Source organism: Prionailurus viverrinus, chromosome D2 (genome assembly GCF_022837055.1).
Source record: "Prionailurus viverrinus isolate Anna chromosome D2, UM_Priviv_1.0, whole genome shotgun sequence".
Lineage (NCBI taxonomy): Eukaryota > Metazoa > Chordata > Mammalia > Carnivora > Felidae > Prionailurus > Prionailurus viverrinus.
In genome coordinates, this window is record NC_062571.1 from 34,681,782 (window position 1) to 34,696,470 (window position 14,689).

At 40.4% G+C, this 14,689-nt stretch overlaps 1 protein-coding gene across 5 annotated transcripts in view; it reads right to left on the reverse strand.

Annotated features, from left to right (window-relative positions):
• The window catches only part of PPP3CB (protein phosphatase 3 catalytic subunit beta), a 59,928-nt gene extending 45,780 nt beyond the window's left edge, over positions 1-14,148 (reverse strand). For 4 of the 5 annotated variants that reach the window (XM_047826241.1, XM_047826239.1, XM_047826240.1 and 1 more), the window contains exon 1: positions 13,957-14,148. In XM_047826241.1, coding sequence (XP_047682197.1) covers positions 13,957-14,041 — 85 coding nt within the window. In that variant the 5' untranslated portion in view covers positions 14,042-14,148. Of the gene's footprint in view, positions 1-13,712; positions 13,837-13,956 lie in introns of those variants that run through there. The other variant, XM_047826242.1, reaches the window with a different exon arrangement.
• Positions 14,149-14,689: the final 541 nt, after the last annotated feature.

Sequence of the window (14,689 nt, forward strand, 5' to 3'; positions counted from 1 at the left end):
ACCTAGGAAAAATTACTACATATCTGTTAAATTTATTTGACTCCTTTTCACTGACTCCAACAAGTAGCCTCATTAAACATTCAAAATCAGCTTGAAGTAGTTTTACGCTCTTTACCAAATAGTACTTTGTTTCTTAAAACAAAGCAAGAGAATTTATAGTAAAAGTCTGTATATAGTCTCAAATGTAAGGCAGCTCCCTCTTTTCTGAAATATTGTTTTAGGAAAAACTCACTTTATATTTGGGCATACACCATATAGTATTTTCTTGATGTTTCAGAGTCATCACTGTAATTATCAATTATTATACAGAAGCCTGGAAATGTATAGGACCAATTGCTTCTTTACATTTCAACTTAAACTAAAAAACTAAAAACTGGAGCCTGGGTTAGAATTATATCAATTACCTGAGAAAGAATAATTAGTAACCATGTTCTATCTTACTTGGGGGGGGGGGGGGGGAACAGGACTAACTCAATACTCTGTAAGTGAGATAAGAACTAGGCAGAGGGATGTCAACCAATTCTAAAAGACTTTGAAATCACCAATCCCTCTTGCTTTCTTTGATACTTAGTAAAACAAAATTGGAACTTCTTTACTTGCTCTTCATTAGAACACATATATTCCCATTACTTTTTACCACATTTAGAACAAAGCATTAAAACACATTTTGGGGGCGCCTGGGTGGCGCAGTCGGTTAAGCGTCCGACTTCAGCCAGGTCGCGATCTCGCACTCCGTGAGTTCGAGCCCCGCGTCAGGCTCTGGGCTGATGGCTCGGAGCCTGGAGCCTGTTTCCGATTCTGTGTCTCCCTCTCTCTCTGCCCCTCCCCCGTTCATGCTCTGTCTCTCTCTGTCCCAAAAATAAATAAAAACGTTAAAAAAAAAAAAAAAATTTAAAAAAAAAATAAAAAATAAAAAAAAATAAAACACATTTTGTTCCCTCAAATATAGTATGTCCAGAGTCTAATAAAATAAAAATCTCTGTTCAAGTATGTTTTTCTCTAGCCATAGACTAAACAGACCAAACTTGCCCCTAATCAGTAAACTAATTGTTTAAGAACTGCAGATTTTAATAACTGATTGCTAAATAAATCACAAGGTGCTCTGAGACATTACAAAAAGGAAAAGCTTAAATATCTCAAACACAAAGTTCTGAGATCAAGATGGGATCACATTTTTCTCATCAGGCCAAGAAAAATTTTTTAGCACTCTATTCAGGAAAACAGATACTCTTTAAGATGTTGCATTCTAGATTATATATACTTTCTAATAATCAACAACAAAGTTCCACTCCTGGCTGAATTCTATTCAAACTGCAGAACTTCCTAAAAACCCTACTGGGAGACCAGCCCCATCCCCACAATTCAACCAGTCACCAGTGTTACTACGTATTTTCATGCACACTGTGAATGCTCCACTGCAATTCACACTGAAGTATTACCCCCAAGAGCCAAAGTGCCTTTATTTATCTAAAAAAACTGCTCATGGTAAGTCATCTATAGACCTATGCTCTTCCACTTTTTCAACTCAAGGCATACTTCTACATGCCAAGACTAGCTGGAATACATTCTAAGGAATGTACAGGTTGAAAGATAAAGAAATGCCATCACAGATAAAAGCAGATGAAAACTTTAGATCAGTGTTGTTCTAACAACACAATGCTGAAATTAGAAAATGAAGTTTCAATAGAATATATTTTAATATATCAGTAAATAAGGAAAGGCATGTAGAAAGGCATAAGAGGAAAAAGGCATGTGCTCTTTGTAGAAGGAGAGAGGAGTTGTAGCAGGTGATCTGACCAGGCAAAAGAAAGCCAACCAAATAGAATTTGGCCTAACAGGGGGTTAATTATTGACCCTACTGGTCAAAGAGTTAAAAAAAAATTTTGTCATCAAAAATTAATATTCTTGGGGCTCCTGGGTGGCTCAGTCCGTTGAATACCTGACTCTTGATTTCGATGCAGGTCAAGATCCCAGGGTTATGGAATAAAGCCCCACATCAGGTTCTGCCCTGAGCATGGAGCCTGTTTAAGATTCTCTGTCTCTCTGCCCCCCTCCACTTGCACACACCCTCTAATAAAAAAAAATATACATATATTTTTTTTTCCTCAACTACTTAATTCCTAAGTCATTTTACAGCATTCCCATCTATTTTCAGACTTTTAAATTTTTTTCTTTTGGGGAGCCCAGATGGCTCAATTAAGCATCTGACCTGATCTCATCTCAGGTCATGATCTCACCATTCTGTTTGGGAGATTGAGCTCAAGCAAAGTCTGCTCCCTTGCTCTCTGCCCCTCCCCCACTCGTGCATGTGTACTTCTCTCAAAATAAATAAACAAAAAAAAGTTTTTCTTTTTATTTCTAATTCATCTTTAGCCAATTATTCCTATTTTCTAGGATATTCTTCTAATATATTTTTCCTCCTTATTTTCAGACTATTTTTCCTACTCTCCTATATTTATGATAGGAAAAAAGCAGAATATAAATATATGCAAATGTAATGTGAATGGTCAATAACTGAGATGGCTAAAAATGAGGATTAGCTAGAATAAAGAGCTACAAAATAATCTCAAATCACCAAGTTTCCAACACTAGGAAACTTGAATTGGTAATATTCATTTGACCAACTATTCTGTTGAAACATTTCCTTTAACCCAAATTTTGGCATGAAGCACACACATCTATATAGTAATCAATAACATTCACAAGTTATTTTCATTCAGATTTAATGTATGGCAACTAAAAAAATGTATAAAGCAAGTTTTAATTTAGGAAGTTGGAAAAACAAACCAGGGATAGTATTGACCAGGGAAAGGGGAAGGACAGATACACTTTTTCTACTACTGGGTAAGGAATCCTAGAAATCAACTAACTCCTATTCCCCAACTCTAAGCAAAGGCTACAAAAGTATTAGCTAGCCCTACAAGGCCACCAACACCAACTGGGGTACATGCAGCCTATGCCAAATGAACAACTTTACTACAAAGAATCATTCAGAGGCCTGTGCTTCTGATCATTGCCATTATTGGCAACTATCCAAATGAAGTCTCTCCTGTCATCTACATTTCTGACTTTTTCTCAGTATTTCTCTTACACCACGCCATCTCTGGCTGTTCTCCTTCTCAATCCTCTTCATTTAAGCCTCCAGAAATCCCATCATTTTATTTATTTATTTTTTTTTTAAATTTTTTTTTCAACGTTTATTTATTTTTGGGACAGAGAGAGACACAGCATGAACGGGGGAGGGGCAGAGAGAGAGGGAGACACAGAATCGGAAGCAGGCTCCAGGCTCTGAGCCATCAGCCCAGAGCCTGACGCGGGGCTCGAACTCACGGACCGCGAGATCGTGACCTGGCTGAAGTCGGACGCTTAACCGACTACGCCACCCAGGCGCCCCCCATCATTTTAAAAAAATATTTTTGAGAGAGAGAGAGAGAGAGAGAGAGAGAGAGAGAGAGAGAATGGGGGAGGGGCAAAAGGAGACGGGGACAGAAGATCCAAAGCAGGCTCTGGACTGACAGCAGAGACCCTGATGTGGGGCTCAAACCCACAAACCACCAGATCATGAACTGGGCCGAAGTTGGTCACTTAACTGAGCCACCCAGGTGCCTCATTATTTTTTTAACTCATCCCTCTTCCCCCAACACACACACACACACACACACACACACACACACACACACACACACACACTTTAGATCTTCACAGTAATGCTGTCTTCATCTCTTTATCTTAGTTAAATCTTAGTTATCCTGAAGGATAAGACTTTTCAAACCCTTTTTTCAAAATAGATGCTGTGCATTCTTCCACACTCCACTACTCTTAGCAGAGAAGGCTTTAGTCTTAAGTGTTGCTTTGCATTACCATTTCCAATTTCATCACTCCACTGAAGAAAAAAATACCTTCTCCTTTGAGGCTCATGCCTTCTATATAGTTTATCCTTGTCCCTGCCATCTTCTAAACTTCTAGTCATTTCTCACATGCAACTCCAGCTCCTGGCTTGCAGGCCTTCTCCATGCTAAATCCCACCATCAATGTCCATGCAGAATGATCTACCTAAAACATAAGAACTGAGAAGTTTGAGTTCCACTCCACTTCAACTCCTCAGCCTTGACCATAATTACTGCTCCACCTCTGAAATCCTGAACTCCAATCTCTCACTCAATGATTAAAACCTCCTAACCTTTCAGTTCCACTCCCATTACTCCATCTATTCTTCAACTGTATTAAAAACCTAGACAACCCCTCCTTATCAACTCCCTTCTGGATACCTTTGCTTCTTATACTTTTAAAGTATTCCATCATTCACCCACTTTCTAAACAACATTCTAAATTGTTTTGCCCTTTTGTCTTATTCTACCTATAAGGGAAACCTGCAATTCTTGGATGAATTAGCTTCTAAACTTGGGTGCTAAGTATAAAATCATCAAAATGGCTCTGTGCTACTACAAATTCATGGTCCCCAATGTAGTCGGTCACTGGCACTTCTCAGCAATCCTATTAAACATTCTGTCTCCCATGCTTCTCAGTAGAAATTTCAAATGGTCCCCTTTCTTGAACCGTCACTCACTTTATCTCTTACTCAGTAAATCAACTTTGTGTCCAATTTCAGAGAAAATGGAGGCCTTCAGACCAAACTTCACTTCCCTCCTCTCCATCCACACGTCTACACCAGTATGCATCTTTAAATCTCTCCCCATCTGAGGAAGAGATACTCCTATCCTTTACTAAACACTATTTGTGGGGCGCCTGGGTGGCGCAGTCGGTTAAGCGTCCGACTTCGGCCAGGTCACGATCTTGCGGTCCGTGAGTTCGAGCCCCGCGTCAGGCTCTGGGCTGACGGCTCGGAGCCTGGAGCCTGTTTCCGATTCTGTGTCTCCCTCTCTCTCTGCCCCTCCCCCGTTCATGCTCTGTCTCTCTCTGTCCCCCAAAAAATAAATAAACTTTGAAAAAAAAAAATTTAAACACTATTTGTATCCTGAATCCCACTCCCCCAACCTCTTAACTGCAGTCATCCCCTCCACCCCTCCTATGATTCTATTGTTTCCTCTGCCTCTGCTTCTCCACTGGGTCTTTCCTTTGAGCAATTAAACATGCTTAAATCTTTATGATCTTAAAAATTCAGGGGGAACCTGGGTGGCTCAGTCGGTTAAGCATCCAACTTTGGCTCAGGTCATGATCTTGCAGTTCGCGGGTTTGAGCCCTGCGTCAGGCTCTGTGCTGAGAGCTCAGAGCCTGGAGCCTGCTTCAGATTCTGTGTCTCCCTCCCTCTCTGGCTCTCCCCTGCTTGTGCTCTGTCCCTCAGCAATAAATGTTAAAAAAAATTTTTTTTTTAATTCAAACAAGTAACTCTCTTTTACTCCTCATCCCTGTTTCTGCCATATATCCTTTATTTTGAGAACTGAGCTTTTTGAAAGGGTATTAAGATCTGCAATGGGTATCTTCCTTTTTTGACTTTTTGTCTATTTTCCTTAACCCATATTTATCTGGTTTCTGCTCTATTCCTCCACCTTATAACTCTCTTCTCTCTTGGGTTCTTGAAAGCATTCACCTGGTTTTTCTTCTACTTCTCTGGTCACAACTGATTGGTCTATTTCATGGACTTCTAGTCTTTCTCCTGATCCTTAAATGTCAGTGTGTGTTCTATGATTCTGTCCTTGGCTCTCCTATCATACTGCTCTGAATTAGTGATCTCATTCATAACTACAGTTTCAACTAAAATCTACATTTTGAGGACCCTCAAATAACAGACTGCTCAGTCGAAAGCCCTCCCCTAAACTCCAGATTCCCAGTAAACTATCAAATATCTCCACTGGGATTTTCCATACATATCTCAAATTGAGTATGTCCAAAATTTAGTGTGTGATTTTCCCCCCTAAACTATTATCCATAGTTCCCATCAAGGAATTGTCCTAGAATTCTCTTTATTTCTCACCCTCCATGGCCAATAGGTCCTAAATAATTACCTGAACCGTTTCTGCTCATTTGGTTCTGAGACACTGAATAAGGGCTTCTATTCTAGAATTACTACAATCTTTCCAATTTTGTCTACTCTACAACACTCAGAATATGCTTTCTAAAATTCAAATCTCAACCTTCTCTTGATTCAAGACTGGCTTTATTATACAAAATCCAAATTCTTTATCTTCACATGGCATGTGAGATCCCTTGTGATCTGAACCTTGCCTACATTTCCAACCGTCATCTTTTGTCACTACCTCACATTCCAGATACATTCTACACTCCAGATACTTATTTTCATTTTAAAATTACATCACTTATTTTTAATCTCCATACTTTCGAACACCCTATTGTTTGGGGGTACACTATTCCCATCTTTTACCTAACCTCTCCTTGTCTTTAAATGTCACTTCAGTGTTCCAATTCTTGAAAATTCTTCATGTTCCCAGACTAGGTTAATGGTGTCCCTTCCTTTGTGGTCCTATAGCATAGCATATAATGAAGACCTATATCATGGCACTTAACAATTACACTGTAAATATGTCTCCCCTACATGCTTATGAACTCTTTGGAAGGGAGGGGGCTATGTCTTTCTTAACTACACAGTGATTAGAACACTGTTACCATTGAATGTCTACTAAATTAATGACATAATTTCTAAAATACTTGTATATCTTGACACTATATAGCAATGACAGTATATTTATACTGCTTTGTTTACAAAGTACTTTCACATACATAATCCTACATGATTTTCAGAGACATCCTGGGGGTTTAGTAGGGCAGGTTTTATCCCTATTTCACAAAAGGGAAAACAGGTTCAGAGAAGTTAAATGGCTCTCTCAAGTGTTTCAACTAGTAAGGGACAGAATCATGGCTGAAATTGAGGTCAGAATGCTACTCCAGTACAATCTGTCCTATACCAACAAAATGACAATGCTCTTCTGACAAAAAGTCTTCTCATCATGAAAAAGGGCATAACCCACCCAGGTGCTAGAGACAGAAGCATGCACTGGCCACATCCTCTAAGAACAGATTCAATAAAACCTACAGCACAGTCTTCAAAATTTCAAGGTATTCCTTGGATTCCTTTTAGTCTGTGGTGGTGATTTGAATATAGTACCTTTCCCTCAAAATTGGTTATCCTTCCTGTCTTACTTTTGTCATGGTTATCACCATTCTCTGTCACTGGGACTTAAAATTTTGGTGTCATTGTTCTCTTTCAGGACTCCAAGTCCTATTGATCTTCAAATTCTCTTCATTTTCTTGTATCTCCATTGCTGCAATACTAGTTCAATTCTTATCACTTTGTGTACTAAAAAAATCTAACTCAGCTCTACTTTCCCTTCCCCTTGATTAACTTACTGCTAGATTAACTTACTCAAAAATTTTGTGTAGTTTCTTAAGAACTAAAGAATAAAGGGGGGGGGGGGGGGATAAAGAGGAATAAAAAGCCTGAAACTTATTCCTAAGATCCTTCTCTACTTGACCATTCCCAGTCTTTTACATGCCATTCCAATCTTTGCCTCCAACTACAATTGTTCAATTTAATCAATCCTTAAAGCAAAATTAGTCTGATCATTGTCTACTTAAAAAGTTTTGCTCTTCTGTTCCCATACCCAATCACTGATCCAATAGGAACTACCTTCTAATATTATTCAGAATTTGTATCATATCTGGTTTCTCATTCCCTTAATTCATGCTTTGGTCATTTTGTACTTGGACTACTTTGCTCCTGAGATGCTGAAGAAAGAATTTTTATTCCCCTAGAATTGCTACAATCTTCTGTTTTTAAGTTTTTTTTTTTTTTTAATGTTTATTTGTTTTTGAGAGAGAGAGAAAGCAGAGGAGGGGCAGAGAAAGGGGAACAGAGGATTCAAAGCAGCCTCTGCACTGAGAGCAGCAAGCCCAATGCAGGGCTGAAACTCACAAACCATGAGATCATGACCTGAGCCAAAGTTGGATGTTTAACCAACTGAGCCACTCAAGTGCCCCCTACAATCTTTTCAATTTTGTCCACTCTACAAACTTGGAATACTCTACCTAAAATTCAATAATTAGGAGCACCCAGGTGGCTCAGTCGATTGGGCACCCGACTTCAGGTCAGGTCATGATCTCATGGTTCGTGAGTTTGAGCTCCACGTTGGGGTCTGAGCTGACAGCTCAGAGCCTGGAGACTGCTTCAGATTCTCTCTCTCCCTCTGCCCCTCCCTTGGTTTCTCTCTCTCTCTCTCTCTTGAAAATAAAAACGTTAAAATTAAAGAAAATTAAAATTCAATAATTAATCTTCTGATACTCTAAAAAAATTTTTTTTAACACTTATTCATTTTTTGAGAGAGAGAGACAGCATGAGCAGGGAAGGGACAGAGAAAGAGGGAGACACAGAATCCAAAGCAGGCTCCAGGCTCTGAGCTGTCAGCACAGAGCCTGATGCCAGGCTCAAACTCACAAACTGCGTTATCAGGATTTGAGCCAAAGTCAGATACTTTATCAACTGGGCCACCCAGATGCCCCAATCTTCTGATACTCCAAGCATCTTCCCTGCTATTATTTTGTTCTACACAATACTATATTACCTTTCAAAAACCAAGATACTGGATCACTCTTCTATTTTAAAACGTTCAATAATAATAATGGCTACCGTTCGTTGAATATTTATCATGTGCCAGCCCATGTACTTTATTTGGTCCATCTCCATTAATCCTTCAAAAACCCCATAATAATACTTTATTAACTCTGTTTTACAGATGAGAACATTGAAGCTTGGTGACATTAAGTATCTTGTCTACAGTGGAGAGGTTATTAAGGTTGAACTAGGATTCAAACCCAGGCAATTGGATTCCAGAGCCTGTGTTCTTAATCATCCAGAGACTATACTGATTATTAGCTTAAGTTTCAGCTCCTCAACTTAGTGTACAAAAGACTGTTTCCAACTTCACCTCCTGCCACTCCCAGCCAGGTACTTTACATACTACTGTCACAAATTTTCAAGCTTTCCACCCCCTGCCCCTCTCCCAACTCCATGCCTTTCTGCTATTTTCCCTACTCCAGTCCTACCTCCTTTCTGGAAAAATTCTTCTCATCCTTCAAGACTCACCTCAAAACATAATCCTCTCACTGATGCTTTTTCTCCAAATAAGGGAGTCAACTCCTTCTTTATAGCTCCAATAGCACTTTGTACAAAATTTGTTATATTATTTATTTGCAATGATATCTCCCTCACTAGAGTGCCAGCACTCCAAGAGAATCTACCTTACTTAAATTGTATCTAATCCAAGCCCGTATCCTCAATGCCTAATAATTATGCTTTGGTACTCAATAAATGTTGCACAAATAAGTGGTTCCAATCCTCTGCCTATTTATATCCTACCCTTCCTTCAAGGTCTCTTTCTTCCTATACAAACCCTTGTTAGACCATTCCAGTCCAGAGTCATCACTATCTCCGTTGAACCCAAAAGAGTCACTGGCTCTGTCACTTATCTAGCAATTAATGACCCATCCTTATGACATATATAAATAACTTCTCATGAATACTTATTTCTTCAAGGACCAAGTTTGTTTTTCATTTTTTATACTTTTGTTGTCTCCCTACAGTTCTTAGCATACAGCAGGCATTTAATAAATATTTTGCTATTTGATTATTCTGGTGTTCCAAAATAAATTTTACATAACATACAAGGATGCCCAATTATCTTCAGCTAATTTTATCTGTGTGTAAATAAACACTTTTATGATAAAATGAAATGAGGTCATATGACTGGTATTAAGATAAACCTCATTTAATAAATTAAGATTCTTTTCACCAAACTTTTCCTTACAATTCTTGCTAATTCATCGAATAGCTCTGGAACCTGAGCTTTTGCCTTACTACTGAGCAGCTGTATTTCCTCCTTGGCATTTTCCTTCTAAGAAGACCATTACCACAATGTTCTCTCCTTTCCTCTCTTTCTCCCTCCCTCTATCTCTGTCTCTCTCTCATACACACATACACACACACACACACACACACACACACACACAATTTTCTCTGTTCCCTCACTTTCTTTAGGACACATGGTACTGAAGATTTATTTTAGTATGCTTAACAGTTTAATGGGGGTGGAAGGAAGAAGAAAAATCATTTTCAAGAGTTATCTTTTTAGGGGCGCCTGGGTGGCTCAATCAGTTAAACATCTGACTTCAGCTCAGGTCATGATCTCAAGGTTTGTGAGTTAGAGCTCCGCACTGGGCTCTCTGCTGTCAGCACAGAGCCTACTTTGGATCCTCTGTCCCCCTCCCTTTTTGCCCCTCCCCTGCTGGTTCTCTCTTTCACACAAAATAAATAAATGAACTTTAAAAAAAAAAGTTATCTTTTTGGATAGGTAAGTCTGCAAAATACATTTTGTAAACAAAAATTAAAATTCAAGTTGGTTTAAAATATGATGAAATAGAACTAGCAAGAAACACTGAAGTAGCCATGTGACCCAAAGACATATGTGGGTCATCTAAAAATCTGTAATGAAAATAAGCAATCCTAATAAAACTAAGGTACTAGACAATTCTTGAGCCAAGTGACCTAAGATTTATAAGCAGGACAGCTGGCAATAGAACCTAAATGAATGTTAAGTCTGCCCATCAGAAATGTATCAGCTTAAAAAACAACACACACACATACTTCAGCATTTTGGTTCAATCTGAAAGTCTGATCACCTAAGACATAAGAATAATATAACCTAGGAAATAAGGAAAAAATATTGAATGCAAAAGAAAGTGAGTCACATTGTACATACTAAATGAACATATACACAATATAGACAATGCACTCTAAGTGATAACGGTGAATTTTTTATATCAAGACTAACAGACCTAATAATCTCAAGAGACAATCAAGTTTTACAAATCTGGGACCTCATTTATATGGCAAAAAGCACTTAAAAGAAGTATTTAAAAATATGTGGAAATAAAAGGTACCATCTGGACAATTCAGGTCAAGTAAATTGGCGGGGGAGGGAGAGGAGGGAGAGCAATATACATAAATTCAGGGTTTTATGCTTCAATTACAATACCAATTTTGCTGATGTGGCAGTAAGGCACTTAGGGAGATACAATTAGCCATTTTTGCTAGTTTGTTTCTATTTTATTTCCAACTTCTTATTTTAGCTGAAGAACAGAAAAATGCTTAACAGAAAATAGCTAAGAGGGCATATTATCTCACCTAAACCATTGGGTTACTGCAACTTTCAAACAGAATTTGACCTGAGCCAGCAGCAGCTGGAGTAGGCTCAGAAATGAATTTGCCTGAACTAACCAGGAAACCTAATCATCCATAATCAGCGATATAATAATTTCACTAAAAGGCTAATTACGTTAATACATGAATCACCTACAGTATTTCCAGATCTCAAACTTCACATGAAAGTGAACTTCAGGCACATGATCTTTAACACAGAAAGATCTATATCCCCTTCAAAACCGGCCTCCTAACTAGAAGTATAAGAGCATAAAATTTAGAGACAAGAAGGAAAAGTTTCAGAAAGTAAAAGACTACCTGTACTCAATGCCAATGATGGTGTCCATAATATTACTACTATGAGATGGTATAGATCCAAAACTAGCACATACTAGACTTATAAGAAATCTGGATTTTAACAAGCTGAACCAGCACTGTGGTCATGTATTTTCTGGCAAGGGTGTTCTCTCTCATCAGGTAAAACATTATGGTACAATTACTGAAAGAAGGCAGGCAAGAAAGAAGCCTGAAGATGAAATCTAAAAATGGTTTCTGTATGAAAGGTGAATTTCCCAGTAATTTCTGAGGAAGCCAGAGCTGAGATGAGCAGGGCAAACTAGTCTGTTTCCACCATTTCTAAACATGTGATCCTTATCAGGCTTTCTAATTGCTAATGAATTCCATAAAGAAATCAAAATTGTCCTGGTGAAGAATATACTACCAAGCACATGAGATCTTATATCCATGAGCTCTATTTATAATTCTATAAATGTATAATTTTCCACACCAACAAGCTCTTTTCCTATTTACCTAAATCAAAGGACTTTTATTCCACACCAATAACCTATAAATATGACTGTTGTGGATTCACAACTCACCCCTAAGGAATATACCTTATGTTTGCAATCTTATTTTTACCGTATTAAAGCGGTAAACTTTAAATTTTACCGTATTAAAGCGGTAAAGCGGTACAGGGAAAACATTACCATATATATGACAAAAACCAAGAAGACTCACAAGCATAAGGATAGCAAAAACTCATTGTTAGGGAATGTGACTAGTCCTAATAGTAGGGTGAAAAGTGCCCAGAGAAATGAACATACAACTCATATACCTACTCAGAAAAAGAAGAGACAGCCCATGTCTCTGTTCCCAACCCCCGCAAAACTTAGGATAAATGCCTGAACTACCAATCTTTTTTTCTCTTCTTCTCTTTTTACACAGATTTCTCAGGATTCCATAAACTCTTTAATCAGCTCATTTCAATGACTGGCCCAACTGGATATACCATTAACTTTTAAAAATTGTCTACATAAGCCTGGATACAAATCAGTGTTATCATTAAAGGAGGCCCAAATTGAAAAATTAAAATTAGGGGCGCCTGGGTGGCGCAGTCGGTTAAGCGTCCGACTTCAGCCAGGTCGCGATCTCGCGGTCCGTGAGTTCGAGCCCCGCATCAGGCTCTGGGCTGATGGCTCAGAGCCTGGAGCCTGTTTCCGATTCTGTGTCTCCCTCTCTCTCTGCCCCTCCCCCGTTCATGCTCTGTCTCTCTCTGTCCCAAAAATAAAATAAAACGTTGAAAAAAAAAATTTAAAAAAAAAAATTAAAATTAAAAAAACACAAAGGAAAAAGGTTTTCTTGTTCTTAAGTATTTTAATGGAAACATTTCTGGTCAAATTGCAAAAAGTGGACTAACAGTGTTTAAACATTGTACCAGTATATTTGAGAAGCTGAATGAAAATGAACAAATGAAAGAAGTATCTACCTTTCCAAAATAAATGTAATACGATAAAGAAAACTTTATTCTAAAATGATGTCAATGTATTGACCAAGCTGCATATGGTAAATAAACATCATTTCAAATTCTGTTTTTCACCTCCACAGCAGCGTATGAAGTTGATGGGCTCTCCTAGAGAGCATGGAAATCTTAAGCAACAGTCAATTTGCCCTCAATTTCTCTATTTAAAATTTTTCTGCTGACCTGTTGTCGGTAAACATACATATATTCTGCCCACCTGAGAAATATTTAATTTTTTTCTATGGGTATGTGTTCACAAGGTGAGGGGTAACCCTTTTTGGCCTTTGACCAGTGTTGACGGTTTTCTAAGTAAATGCTTTTTCCTATCGATCAGGTTTTTGGGGTTTTTTTTTTCTTTATGCTGCCTTTTCTCCATCTTCTCTGCACTTAAAGCCAGGACCCCCAAATCCTGCCTCGTCTCTTCACCCTTGTCCAATCCCACATGGTTCCCCCAGTTTCCGCGTAGAGTGACACCTGAGGGCCAAGCGCGAACCCCTGCGGCTGGCGCTAACTAGGCGCGAATCGGGCGGACGGCTGTCACTGGGGAGCAGGCGTGGGCCAAAGCCGAGGTGATTTCTGACTGCTCATCGCCCGGCCCCGCGTGGCTGAAGGTCTCCGAGCCCCTCGGTCCGCCCAGGCAAGCCAGGCGTGCAGCTGTCGCGGAGCAGGAAGCTAATCGCGGCCTCTGGGCCGCTTTGACAGGCCCAGGAGGAAAAGAAAGGGGCTCACTGCAGATCGGAGACTCACCCCCACAACTAGAAGACCTCGAGAGCGAAACCCCCGCCTCGGGCCTGAAGGCATGCGGGAGACCGCGGAGCCGCCGCTACCGACTCAGCCCAGCCCAGCAGGGGCCCGCCCAGGGGCCACTCCCCAAGGGAGGCAGCCAGTCACTCGCCCGCCCTTCCGGGCCCGCTCCGGAGGGGACGGTCTCCCGCCCGCCCTTACACACAGCTCCTCAGGCCAGGCCCCCAGGGCTTCGTCCACCTCTCACCTTTGACGACGCGGTCAGCCCCGGGAGGGGGCGGCGGGGGCGGGGGTGGGGGCGGTGCAGCCCGGGCCGGCTCCGGGGCGGCCATGCTGGGCCCGGGGCTCGGCTAGGCGCTGGGCCGGGCGGGGTTGGGGGCGGGGGCGGCGGCTACCAGAGCCAAGCGGCGGCGCCGCCGGGGAACATGGCGGACCCTCTTTCCCTACAGAGGGGCTAAGACCGGCATGCACCGCGCTTGCGGGGGCGGGGGCGGGGCAGACTCTAGGGACCTGGGCAAAATTACTGAGGCTGGGAGAGAAACAGGACGAGGCCAAGGGATCAGGTTAAAATTCTGGGCAGGCAGAAACAATAGACCGTGAAGAGGAAGGGCTATCTATTGCTACTAGCTGCAGTGAATGAGCGCTAGGAAACATGACATTGGCTCTCATGGAGCTCCTCGTAAGATGGCGAGACTTATTCAAACCTGAGAATCTCCTACTAATAGAGAAACAAATGTATAACAATTTGACTACCAAATCTGAGTACTTTGGTTGGTAAGGGACAGGAAAATAGAGGAGGCACTGTAGGTTCTGGAGGGAAGTGACCGTTCAAAATGGAGTTTGAGAATCTATCTGACCCTTATGTTTAGAGCCTGGAACTGTCAAGAGTCTGAAGGCACAGGGTGAGAATATAGATAGAGCAGAATAGGTTCCAAGGGTTAAGAATCAAAATAGGTAAGGGGAAAGGGATGACAACCAAG